The 12,117-nt window shown below is 46.4% G+C and overlaps 2 protein-coding genes across 4 annotated transcripts in view; one reads left to right on the top strand and one right to left on the bottom strand.

The window, feature by feature from the left end:
- The window catches only part of TSPO (translocator protein), a 143,218-nt gene that overhangs the window by 109,604 nt on the left and 21,497 nt on the right, over positions 1–12,117 (top strand). The window contains exons 1-2 of one of the 3 annotated variants that reach the window (XM_042848284.2): positions 10,127–10,205; positions 10,862–10,921. The exons of 1 other annotated variant lie outside the window; for it this stretch is intronic. The gene's annotated coding sequence lies outside the window, so the exon portion shown is untranslated. Of the gene's footprint in view, positions 1–10,063; positions 10,206–10,861; positions 10,922–12,117 lie in introns of those variants that run through there. One more of the 3 variants, XM_005296701.5, reaches the window with a different exon arrangement.
- On the bottom strand, positions 1,880–7,070 carry MCAT (malonyl-CoA-acyl carrier protein transacylase). Its single transcript, XM_008166069.4, has 4 exons — positions 6,500–7,070; positions 4,409–4,496; positions 3,301–3,518; positions 1,880–2,987 (listed from the first exon to the last, which is right to left on the bottom strand). The coding sequence occupies exons 1-4, from the start codon at positions 6,926–6,928 to the stop codon at positions 2,529–2,531; spliced, it is 1,194 nt and encodes a 397-aa protein (XP_008164291.2). The 5' UTR covers positions 6,929–7,070; the 3' UTR covers positions 1,880–2,528.

A 12,117-nucleotide genomic window follows, 5' to 3' on the forward strand; every position in this document is an offset into this window, starting at 1 on the left:
ACCGCACTCCTGTCCCTGTTGTTTCATTAGTTGTCCCCCAGAATCATTTGGTTTCCTGGTCCTGTAGATCCTCCCCTTAGGCATGGGGGGGTCCTTCAGCAGTGGGCAGGCTTTTGCCTGCCCACTTCCCGGAACCCCCCCCTCCCCCAAAAAGAGATGATGTCCTTAACCTTTGTTACCAAAGGTGGCAACAGCTGCAGCAAGTCTTTTTGTCCTTCAATAACAAATAGAACTTTTTAATTACTCCATTTGTTTGACTTCAGTGGAGCATTTCTATTCTGCCTTTAATTACAAAGGCTTGCACAGCTTTTTTAATTTGATAGAAATACTCACCTGTATGGAGCTTTGCATTTTTTTAAATAAAGCACCTCTAGATGTTTGGGCTGAATATCCAGGATGATGATTGTTTCAACATTCTCAAATAGGTACCATGGAAATAGCTTTTCTTTACCCTCCTCCTCTTCCCCCTAGTTCTCACTTAAGGCTCTGTCACAAGAGCCTCAGGGATAATTAACCAGAGGAGAATTATTTGTTCTTTCTTTTGAGTTTTGTTTAAAACCTACATTTTTTCTGTAGGCAGTCTGGTACCGTCTGAGGAAGATAGCCACCAACATCTTTTCTTTAACAATAAGCTTCATTCGTATTTCCCTGTGGCTATGCGGCTAAACTGAATGAGATGCAGCATCTGAGCTCAAAATAATCGTTTCGGTTTTTGGATTACATTTAAAACTGCTAAACAGATTTGTTGTTTGAGAGGACTGGATTCCACAGGGGAAGATTAATTCTTAGATACAATACTCTTTATTTTAAATGAATGCTTGTTTGAAGCTGGAGATTCATTAATACATTGAGCAACAAGAAAAGAATCTGTTTCATTTAAGGGCCTAATTCATCAACCATTGGCTAGGAATGCTCCCTAGAGAACCTTGCTAGGATCAGTGAGTGGCACTGCATAATCCAATATGCCTTAAGTACAACAATCATCCCATATAGTGGAATGCCATGCAGGGCTAGAGGGAAAGTAGAGCCTGCCTCCTTCGCTATGGAGGCAAACAGCCACCACATAACCTCTATGGGCACCTCCACTAGTTGGCTGAGTAGGTGGAAAGGGGGCCCAAGGCATCATTATTTACCCCCAGTGTTCAGAGCAAGCCTAGCCCATATACAATGTAAGCCTGTAGTTGCACTGATGGGTGCAGAGGCTTCAGTGGGGCTGCTTCGATTGTTTAACCTGAAGTGAAGGAACTTGCAGAAGAGGCCAGATAATGTTGTTTATGCTCCAGCTGCACCTAGTATGGCATAGAGGACCAGTATGATTTGCTCATTAACTTAGCACACTCCAACCCACAAGTAGAATGAGAAAATCATCTTACTGTTGCTGCAGAGGGATCCAGCTCTCCTCCTCTCCTATTGCTGTGGCAAAAAACCCAAGATCCTCAGTACAGGGCTGTAGCAGGGTGAAGCAAATAGAGCATTTTCTAGCACTAACCTTCCAATACTCCTCCTTACCGCCCCTATTCTACGCACAGGGGCAATGAGACGGTTCAAAGATTGAGTAGCCATTTTTCTGCTTCCTTAAAAGAGGTTCAAAGGATCAACTTGGCCCAATAACTAACTCACTGGCTGAGCTGTATTATCTAAAAAAAGTGCCACAGACAGGGAACTCAAGCCTACTATTGACACCTAGCTGGTGGTAGAGAATTCTGGTAAAGCTTTTGAGAAGGGTGGCAGTGGCTAAAAGGTGAAAGGTCATGTCTGCCTCTGGTAACTTAGAAAAGGAAACCCTCTACAACCATCTTGAAATACAGTGAGCACAGAGGAAGGAAAACACTTCCTTCCACAGATGGACTGTGTGTAATTACTACACTGATAGCATTAATTCATGGAGGAAGAGCTTTATAAATAATTTATTAATAATACAACCTTAAGAAAACTGTATTTCTAATAATAATTTTCTAATTTATCTGACTCATGGAAAAAATAAACTTTTCCTGTAGAAACAAAATTTAAAAAAAGAGCATTTCAGTTATTTGTCCCACTGATTAGATACTTTATAAAACAAAACATGGTAGTGACTGAAAGCTGTTATAATCCAATAGTTTATCTAAATAAATTCTTGATCCTAATAGACAGAAGTTCACATAAGAAAATCTTATTAAAAGGCCTGATTCTGCAACTAGATCCAAGCAAAAAGACCTTTGCACATGGACAGAACCCTACTGATTTCAACTTGACGCCACATGGGTAAAAGGGCCTGCATGTGTGGATTTGCTACCAGGACCGGGCCCAAATTTAATAGTAAACTGGCATCTTTGTTGGCTGTCTCTCAGAAATGACAGGTTGAATGGCCGAACCTTAGAAGTGGTCCTTCCATGGGAAGTCTGACACATGCTGGAGCTGTAATATGGGGAAGGAAACCTTGCATTGCAATTGCGTGTGCTGAGCTCCTCTGGGGATAAGATAAAGAGAGGCCTTTAGTCTTCAGGGTTGTCGTATCTGCCTTTCAGGAGTAATAAAATCATTTAAAATTAAGCGGGGGGGGAATCATGTGAATTTTCCTTCAAAACTGTTTCCTTTGCTTCCTCATCTTCTGAAACATCAATATGTTTATAGAGCTTCCAGGCCTTTAAATTGCAGTTTCTGAGGATTGCTCCTAGCTGCTTCCCAGGCCCCACTTCATATGTATAAGGAAACTCTACTCCTTGTTTTCTTTCATATATAGCATGCATAGTCTGTTCCCACTTAACAGGTGAAACAAGCTGCTTTACTAACAAACGTTGAATGTGTTTTGAGTGCATATATTTTTGGCTATCAACGTTCGAATAGACACAGATGAATGGTTTCTGAATCTCAACTGATTTTAGAACTTCAGCCAAAGGCTCTGTTGCTGGTTCCATGAGTCTTGTGTGAAAAGCACCACTGACTGGAAGCATTTTTGTTCGCTTAAAATAATATTTTCGGGAATTCTCCTGCAAGAATTCCAAAGCCTGTAAGAAAAAGAAAAAACACTGATTAATATCTTTTTGTCCTGAATTGTGTAAAGTAAATAATCTGATGAGTCTTTCAAAAACATACACTAAATTTATCCTCCCCCAGGGACCTAAATCATGCAGTTCAGAGAAAAGTACTACTTGACCACAACATACGATTGGACATGGACAGCAGAAACCCAAACCACATACTTTGTTTTGACATGTTCACATTGGCCAAAGTTGTGCCAATATTGTTAACCTTCCTACAGATCTATAGAATGGTAAATTATTATTAAAATGTATTTAGATGTTTATTTTGAAGTAATACCTGCAAATGTCCTGCAATGACTCTGCTATCTGGAAACAGGTAATTTGAAATTTCACACACAGGATTTTCTATACCCAATGATTTACAGTGTTCACGAGCTTCCAAGCAGGCAAAGTTGTAATTTGACTCGCGTTGACCAATAACTGATAGCATTCCACTTGGGACAGCTTCTGATGCCTTTTGCATAGCTTCAGCACGCACTTTCACTGCATACAAGGCTAGAGATAGAACAAAAATTCTAAATAAACATAAACCTCAGAGAAAAATGGTTAAGTTTATTAAAATATGTTATATTGTAGACAAGTATTAGCAACCTTTCAAAAAAGAACATTAAAATAAATTGTGTACATCGCTCTTATGTACATCTCTTTCCTTTACAGAAGTCCAACAGTGCATGCTTCACAATATTTAATTCAAAAGTTACATATAATTTACATTTCTCACAGTGTTTAGAGTCAGTAATCCATATGTTCTAAAAATCTGTAGGTTAGCATTTCTGAATTTGCTGAAAGCAAGTTTAAGGCAAAAACTAAAACATTTAACATTGTACGTACAAAATTTATTTTCACAAGTGATCAATTGAATTTCTTTAAAAATATTAAGAATATAATCCTCTTGTAATGTATTAAATTACAAGTTTCCTAGGCTTATAGTAAATTTAGTTTATTTATAACCAGTTATAATCTTCATCAATAATAAATCTAGGAAACTTTTTTAGTGTCAATGTCTTAACAGTCTGTCACAAGGTGAAACAATTTCTGTATGCTACAACCCAAATATCCAAAGTACCTATTTAAGCTAGCTTTAAATTGAGGGTCTGATTCTGTTCTCACAACTTCATTCCAACTGGGAAAAATGTTTCATCCACATGCAACAAACTGCAGGATCAAGCTTAAAATATGTTTCTTTTATGATTCAGTGTATATAATATGTAATGGTTTCTATTTAAATGTAATATACTGTATTAAGTAGTTTAAGCAGAAACTGAATTTAGAAATTTATATTCAGAAGGAAAGGAGGTGAAGCAGCAAGGAAAAGTTGTCATATAGGGGTGTTTTGGAAGGGTAGTATGTGGGTGGAGGGAAATTAGAAATATTCCTTTAAGTACCTTCTGTATAATCTAAGGCTCCAGCAAACACCAGGGCTGCAAACTCTCCAACACTGAACCCAGCAGCTGCAACACAGTTCTCAATGACCTGAAATAATAAAACAAATACAAACCAACAAATTAGACCACATCACGATATCCTGAGAAAAACCAAAGCCCAAAATTTCAGAAGCAACCATGTCATTTTTGGGTGCCCAACTTTAAACACCTTGGGCCTGGTTTTCCAAGGTGCTAAACACATATAGTTCCCATGGACTTCAATTGGAGCTGAGGTCACTCAGCACTATTAACAGGCACATCATGTTTTGAGTTGAACACTCAAAAAGAGAAACACCTAAAATGAGGTGTCACTTTGGAAGATTTAGGTTTACACGCACAGGGCAAGCTCATGGTGACACGATGGACCTGGACGAATGTCTCACGTCAGTCCTCGTCAGTGCCGGATTTACACCTTAGGCACCCCTAGGCACAGCATCTTCAGCACCTCCCCCACCCGTCTACAGCTGATCTTTGTGTTGCACACAGTTTTTTAGAGGTAGGGCGCCCCTAGAACACCGGCAGGGTTGCCAACCCTCCGGGATTGGCCAGGAGTCTCACAGAATCACCTTGATCTCCAAGAGGCTACTGAAACCAATCTGGGAGATTTAAATAGGCCACTAAAAGTCCAGCAGAGCAGTTGGGCTAAGGCAGTCTCCCTACGTGCCCTGGCTCCGCGCAGCTCCCAGAAGCAACTGGCACGTCACTGTGGCTCCTTGGCGCAGAGGCGGCCAGCAGGTCTCTGCGCGCTGCCTAGGGCTGCCAGGTGTCCGGTTTTCAAAAAAGGGACCCTGGTGGCTCCTGTCAGCACCGCCGACCAGGCCGCTAAAAGGGCTAAGGCAGGCTTGTCCCTACCTGTCCTGGCACTGTGCTGCGCCCTGGAAGTGGCCAGCAGGTCCGACTCCTAGGTGGGGGCACCAGGAGGCTCCGCATGCTGCCCCCGCCTTGAGCACTGGCTCCGCACTCCCATTGGCCAGGAACCGCGGCCAATGGGAGCTGGGGGAGGCGATGCCTGCGGGGTGCAGCATGGAGCCAGGAAGCCTGCCTTAACCCCGCTGCCAGGGAGCCACCCGAGGTAAGCCTGCATCCCACCCCTGAGCCCCACCCCTGCACCCCTCATCCCCAGCATCAGCCCAGAGCTATATCTCCAGTCCAGAGCCCGTACCTCCTCTTGCACCCCAACCCCTGCCTCAACCCACATCCCTCTCCGCCCCCCAGCCTCCTCCTGTACCCCAAACTCCTCATCCCCAACTCCACCCCAGAGACTGCACCCCCATTAGAGCCCTCACCCCTTCCCGCACCCGAACCCATTGAAAGTGAGTGAGGGTGGGGGACAGCGAGCCACCGAGGGAGGGGGAATGTAGTGAGCAGGGGGTGGGGCCTCGGGGAAGGGGCAAAGGGGTGGGATCTCAGGGAAGGGGTGGGGCTAGAAAGTTTGGTTTTGTGCGATTAGAAAGTTGGTGTACCGAGCGCCAACTCTGCAGCTCCCATTGGCTGTGGTTCCATTTGGCTACTTGCAGAGGAAAGTGTATAGAGATGTAAGACCATCCTTGAACCTCGGAGCCAGACATGCTGGTTGCTTCTGTGAGCTGCCTGAGGTAAGCCCTGCCCGGCTGGAGCCTGAACCCCTCCATCCCTCCTGCACCCCACCTCCCTGCCCCAGCCCTAAGCCCCCTCCTGCACCCAAACTCCCTCCCAGAGCAGCCTGGTGAAAGTGAGTGCGGGTGGGGGAGGACGAATGACAGAGGGAAGTGGGATGAAGTGAGTGGGGGGCGGGGCTGCAGGGCAAGGGTGTTTGGGTTTGTGTGATTAGAGACAGCGGGCAACCCTAAGCACCGATGCCCCATGGCATGTGCCTAACTGGAAATCTGGCCCTGGTCCACCCAACGGTGGTGCAAACGGTGGCGGTCGATACCTCTGCCCAGGGAGCGCAGCGCTGTGCTGGACACCAGCGCGTTGACCCCGCACCCTGCGATGGGCCTGGGCACGTTACAGTCGAGGAGGGTAGCCGGGGCTGGGCGCCAGGCGCCCCCTTCACCCCCCCTAGCCACTCACACTGGGCTGCTGGTGGTTGAGCTTCTCGACGGCGGCCAGGGAGGCGAGGAAGATGGCAGGCTGGCAGTGCAGGGTGCGGTCCAGCTCGGCCTGCGGCCCCCGCAGACAGAGCGAGAGCAGGTCGTAGCCCAGCACCTTCTCGGCCACCCGGAACATGTCCCTGACGTTGGGGTAGCGCAGGAGCCCCCGGCCCATCCCCACGAACTGGCTGCCCTGGCCGGGGAAGAGCAGCACGGTGCCCTCCTGGGGGGGCCGCTGCCGCCGCGTCGCCGCCTCCTCGTCCCCCACCGAGCTCTGCAGCAGCTCGGTCAGGTTCACGGCCCGGCCCCCGCCGGGCCACGCGCTGCCCCCCCGCCCGGGGGCTCCGGGGAGCGCGGCGCGCGCTCGGCAGCCGCTCAGCCGCCGCCCCGCCGCGGCCCAGCTGCACATCGCGGGTCCCGCGAGGGAGGCGAGGTCTAGTCAGGCCCACACCGAAGCCCGCGTTGCTACGGCAACCGGACTCAGCACGGCTCGGCTTTGGCGGCCCCACATGGAGCTCCTGGCGCGCGCCTGAGGCCGGTAGGAAAAGGCTTCCCCGCGCCGGGAAACAGGATGCGAGAGAAAGGTTCCGCCCAACTAAAAAGTCCCCCCCGCCACGTACACTGTAGCCACAGGAGAGACCCACCGCATGCACCGGGAGCGTCCCCTCCCCCTGTCACGGGCCGCCCCAGCCGCACCTCTCCATAGCCACAATAGGGGCTGCCTACGCTCAGTCCCACCACTTGCTCATCAGGTCTGCCCGCCCAACTCTCAGTCTCCTACCACAGTGCTTCGGGGTGGGTAGGAGTCAACTCCGGGAACAGGCAATAAAATAAAATAGAAATAGAGCTGAGGGATGCACTGTGAGCACTGCTTTACCAAAGTCGTGCTCCCAAATTATGACAGCCCCCCCTGACTTTTTCCAGACCACTTTTAAGCACTAGCTATAACACACCAAAGGCTAGTCACGCACATAGAGCTCCCCACCCTACACTAAGGGCCGTCCCTGACCTTGCTCTTAAACTGTTCCGGTAAATTATTTATTGGAGCAGCCTGTTTACCAAATGACTGCAGAACCTTTACAACATGATTTATTAAAATTCATACTCAGGCTTCAGGCCAAGATGCAACACAGAGAGAGCCCTGTTGGAGGGGTTGCATAGTCTTGTTTTGGACAGAAACCACCACACCACGCTTATACCGCTTGAGATCACTGAGTGGCTCTCAGTACTATTGACCACCAAGTGCCAATAGCATGCTATTAAGATGTCTAAGGAGTAAATGGGGATGCACTTTGACTGGATCCACTCCTTCCTCTTGGATGGACAGAAAAATGGATTGTAACTGCAACCCTTAACTCAGCTTAATGTAACAGTTTAGGCAAATCTTTTAGGTGGGTTCTGTACCAAAGACATTTACAAATTCAAACAGGCCTACTAAGAGATACATGGTTGCATACCCCATAACCTAGGGGTTAAAGTAAGCAGACAAACTAAACAGCAAAGAGATCAGCCAGAATATGTTATATTCAAGGGGGCTGTTCTAATATATTTGATTTTTTTTCCCTGAGAAGAAAATGTAGCTGGAATTATATTCAAATAATTGATAGTCATTACTGAAAATGAAAGCTGAAGAGAGCTGCTGTTTTGATTTTCATAATCCTCTGGGATATTCCTATTGCTGATAGGAAATGCAAGGTAGTTTCTTTTTCTTTCCTAAATATTTATTACATAAGCCTTAGGTGTTGTGCCCTTAATATTGGAGGGATTGGATTTGTCTTTTATTGGTGAACTAATGGTCTTCTTTTTTATATCTCCTAGGATACAGAGATGGAAGTAGGCAGGGTCCACTTCAGATGAGCCAGCTAGTCTTCAACTCCCTCTTCCCTTAATTGATAAATGGGGGTGTAGGGAAGGTACTGGATTTTGAGGGACCAGGTATCATCCACTAGCTTCTGGAACACCATGAGGAGATAAATTGAGATTTACATGTGGGGGGGGGGAGGTCGCACACACAAAAGCACTTGTAACGTTTCACAAATGTTATAAGTACCATTACAAGTACAGTAGATCCAAGAAAGTCTTCTACCCTCTGCAGTCTGCACTGGTTTAGTTAGAACCATTTTTGTGTTAGGCTAGACTGAAGTAAAGGTACTGCACTATGAGTTCAAGTGATCCTCCAAGTGCAGGTGCATGATACTACTGCCCACCCCTTACTGACAGCTCAGTGCACTTGCTGCCTACACTTCCCATACCATTTCCACACAGACCCAGCAGAAGTCCAGGTTGTACTTGGCTGGTCTTGGCTCAGACTGGCACCCTTCCCTTACATCAGTAAAGACCCAGCAAATCCTATTAAAAGTAAAATATGTATATTTTTATTATTTTGACTTTTTTTAAAACTTGGTTTTAAAATAAAATGTCTCCCCGTTTTTTTAAACCACCAGGTCTCCTCCATCTGAAACACAATATGAAGAAAGAACAGGAGTACTTGTGGCACCTTAGAGACTAACATTTATTTCAGCATAAGCTTTCGTGGGCTACAGCTCACTTCTTCAGATGCATAGAGTGGAACACACAGACAGAAGATATTTATACATACAGAGAACATGAAAAGGTGGAAGTTCGCATACCAATTGTAAGAGGCCAATCAATTGAGTCAGTTTTGCAACAAAAAACCTTCAAAAACAGACTCCAAAGAGAGACTGCTGAACTCGAATTAATATGCAAATTAGACACAATTAATTTAGGCCTAAACAGAGACTGGGACTGGCTGGGTCATTACACTAATTTAATCCCCCCCCCCCATGTTAAATTCTCCTCACACCTTTAATGGGTCATCTGGATTATCACTTCAAAGTTTTTTCTTCTGCTGCTACTGATAGCTCATCTCAATTGATTGGCCTCTTACTATTGGTATGCGTACTTCCACCTTTTCATGTTCTCTGTATGTATAAATATCTTCTGTCTGTGTGTTCCACTCTATGCATCTGAAGAAGTGAGCTGTAGCCCACGAAAGCTTATGCTGAAATAAGTTTGTTAGTCTCTAAGGTGTCACAAGTCCTCCTGTTCTTTTTCCGGATACAGACTAACACGGCTGCTACTTTGTAACCTGACAATATGAAGAGAGGAGAGAACTAGTCTAGAATCTTCAGCCACAGCAGTCGCTGGAGGGAGTGCTGGGTGTGGACAAGTTGAACCCTTTAACCCTTGATAGCGTGGGCACACTAAACTATTTCAGAAGCAAAGGGGCTCAGGAACTTAGACCATTTAACCTTGGAGCTATGCGATCCTTTAGGGTAGGCCACTCCTATGAGTGCGCAGCGCTTACATTTCAACCAGCAAACGTCTCTGCAAACTCCTCCACCTCCTCCCGCAGCGGGACAGGCTTGAGACAAACAACGACAACAAAAGCCTCACAGTGAATAATGACTTCCCCAAACCAGACACCCCTCTCTTCCCCCACCACTGCGTGCTGGAGCTGAGCTGGGCTGGGCTAGGCCGGGCCGAGCCGAGCCACCACCAAAGCAGCCAGCTCCGCCCCCGCGGGCCATGCTGCTGCAGCTACTGCTGTTCCCGTGCGCGTAGGAGGGACAGGCCCGTCAGGCCGCACCCCTGCTGGGTCCATAGAGCAGCGGCTTCGGGCTGAGCTCTCCTCTGCCTCGCCGAACTTCGGGCTGCAGCAGCAGGTGAGTCTCTCTCTGGACATGAGTTTCTGGCGGAGACTCTTCAGTCAGTGGCTCCGTATTAAGGCGCAGGGAGGCGGAAACTGCTAATTTCCAAGGGAAGCAGCTCTCAGTAACCACAGTTGCAGCAGGAGCAAGGGGAGGGATCGGCCTGGCTGTAGCAGCAGCGGTGGAGGGAAATGGCACCTTATTCCGCACCTCGTGGCCGATGAGACACTGGTAACAGCAAGAGGGGGAAGGTTAGCCCCGGGGTGCTACACAGCGCTGGGAATGGCAACCCGGAGGCTGTGTCTTCTGGTGTCACATATTGCAGCCAGCATCGGGACGGCAGTAACAGCAGCACCTTTTTTATGTGCTTTGCCTAGTAGTGATAGAGCCAAGCAGTGGGATTCCTCGCCTGGGCCCAGTCACTTAACCCTGGTTAGTTCATCTGTAAAACACAACCCTTGACTGCTTCACAGTAGTGCTGGGAGGCCTCTTTAACTTTGTATAAAGCACGTGGAGATTCTCAGATGAGATACACCTTAGTTGGGGGGAGTTTAATTATTGCTAGCGCTACTTTATTTGGTCCATGTTAGTTTAGCTTGGTTATACAGGGTGAAAGAGAGAGCGCTGTTGTGATTCTACGTGGAATTTAACATAGAAATTCTGATCAACAGGTGTGTTTTCTGATCATCGAGATCCTTACGCTGTCTTGCCCCCACTCATTCCATTGGCAGGTACAGACCACACTACTTAAATGCTGGGAGCAATGCCCCCTTCAGGGAGGGGAAGGGTGTGTATCCATGCTCTTACTTCCACACTATCCTCACAGCCCTCTTTGTAAGGGGATTCTCTCCTGTTTTTTTGCCAACCCTGCAGTGTTGCCCTGCCTGTTATGTACCTTTCATTTTCCTGGTTACTGAGTTACAGACCCGAGGTGGCTTCATTTCAGTGCTGGGTTAAATGATTCCTTATAGAGACATAGTACAGTTTGAGGGACACTTTGATAATTATGAATAAAAATGCTATAAAATGTATACTAATAATGTTCCTGTTAGATCAGCAATTAATTTATAGGGGCTTGCTGTCATTTGAAGTATTAGTTACAATGTTCAGGAAAGTTTCCTTTTCTTTCTCTCTTTTTTTTGTATGAACACAACAAGAAAACATTTGGGAAGGATCGCTGGTTCTAGCCAGTGGATGGGAAATACTGCTTAGTAACCTTCCCTTATGTAATACAGGCTTCCACTAGTGGAATTTGGATTGTAGCACCATGGTGGCAGAATATCTCCAGAAGGGGGTTTATAGCAGTGCAAATGCTCACTACTGTGGCACCTGGAGCTGCCAGCAAAGCGCAGAAAGTGGGTGGTGTCAAACAGGGAGAGGATGGGACCAAGTGAGACAGAATATGCACTGATTCAGCGTTGGTGCTAAAACCCACTGCCCTACCACTATAGAACCTCTGGGGCAATTTGGCTCCTGTGCCAACAGCAATGAATCAAGCCCTAGCTAGTAGACTGTTGCATGTGGTTTAACAAGAGTAACAGCGTTACTCCTTTTCCCTGTCCCAGTTCCTATCTCATTTGGCTTCATGGGGGCCTTGAATTCCAACCTCTCACATCCAGAATCTCATATTGTCAATATTTGCTTTTTCCAGTTAGTTTGAGTATGATTTTAAACTAGTGGCATTTCCTCTCTAATAAATCTCACTTCTTAAATTGCTATATTTACTTCAAGCTTATTTTGCCTGTTACCTAGAGGGGGAAAAAGAGGATGCTTGTTTTTGAGAGCTTGATTGAATACATGTAATGAAATGGAGTGAATTCATGAAAGGCTAAAGTGAAACATATTTTATTAAAGTGAGCACCAAATGGAAATATTACAAGGAAAAGAAGTGAAAGTATGCAAACCTGCATTTGCACTTGTGTAATCA

This window comes from Chrysemys picta, chromosome 1, assembly GCF_011386835.1.
Source record: "Chrysemys picta bellii isolate R12L10 chromosome 1, ASM1138683v2, whole genome shotgun sequence".
Lineage (NCBI taxonomy): Eukaryota > Metazoa > Chordata > Testudines > Emydidae > Chrysemys > Chrysemys picta.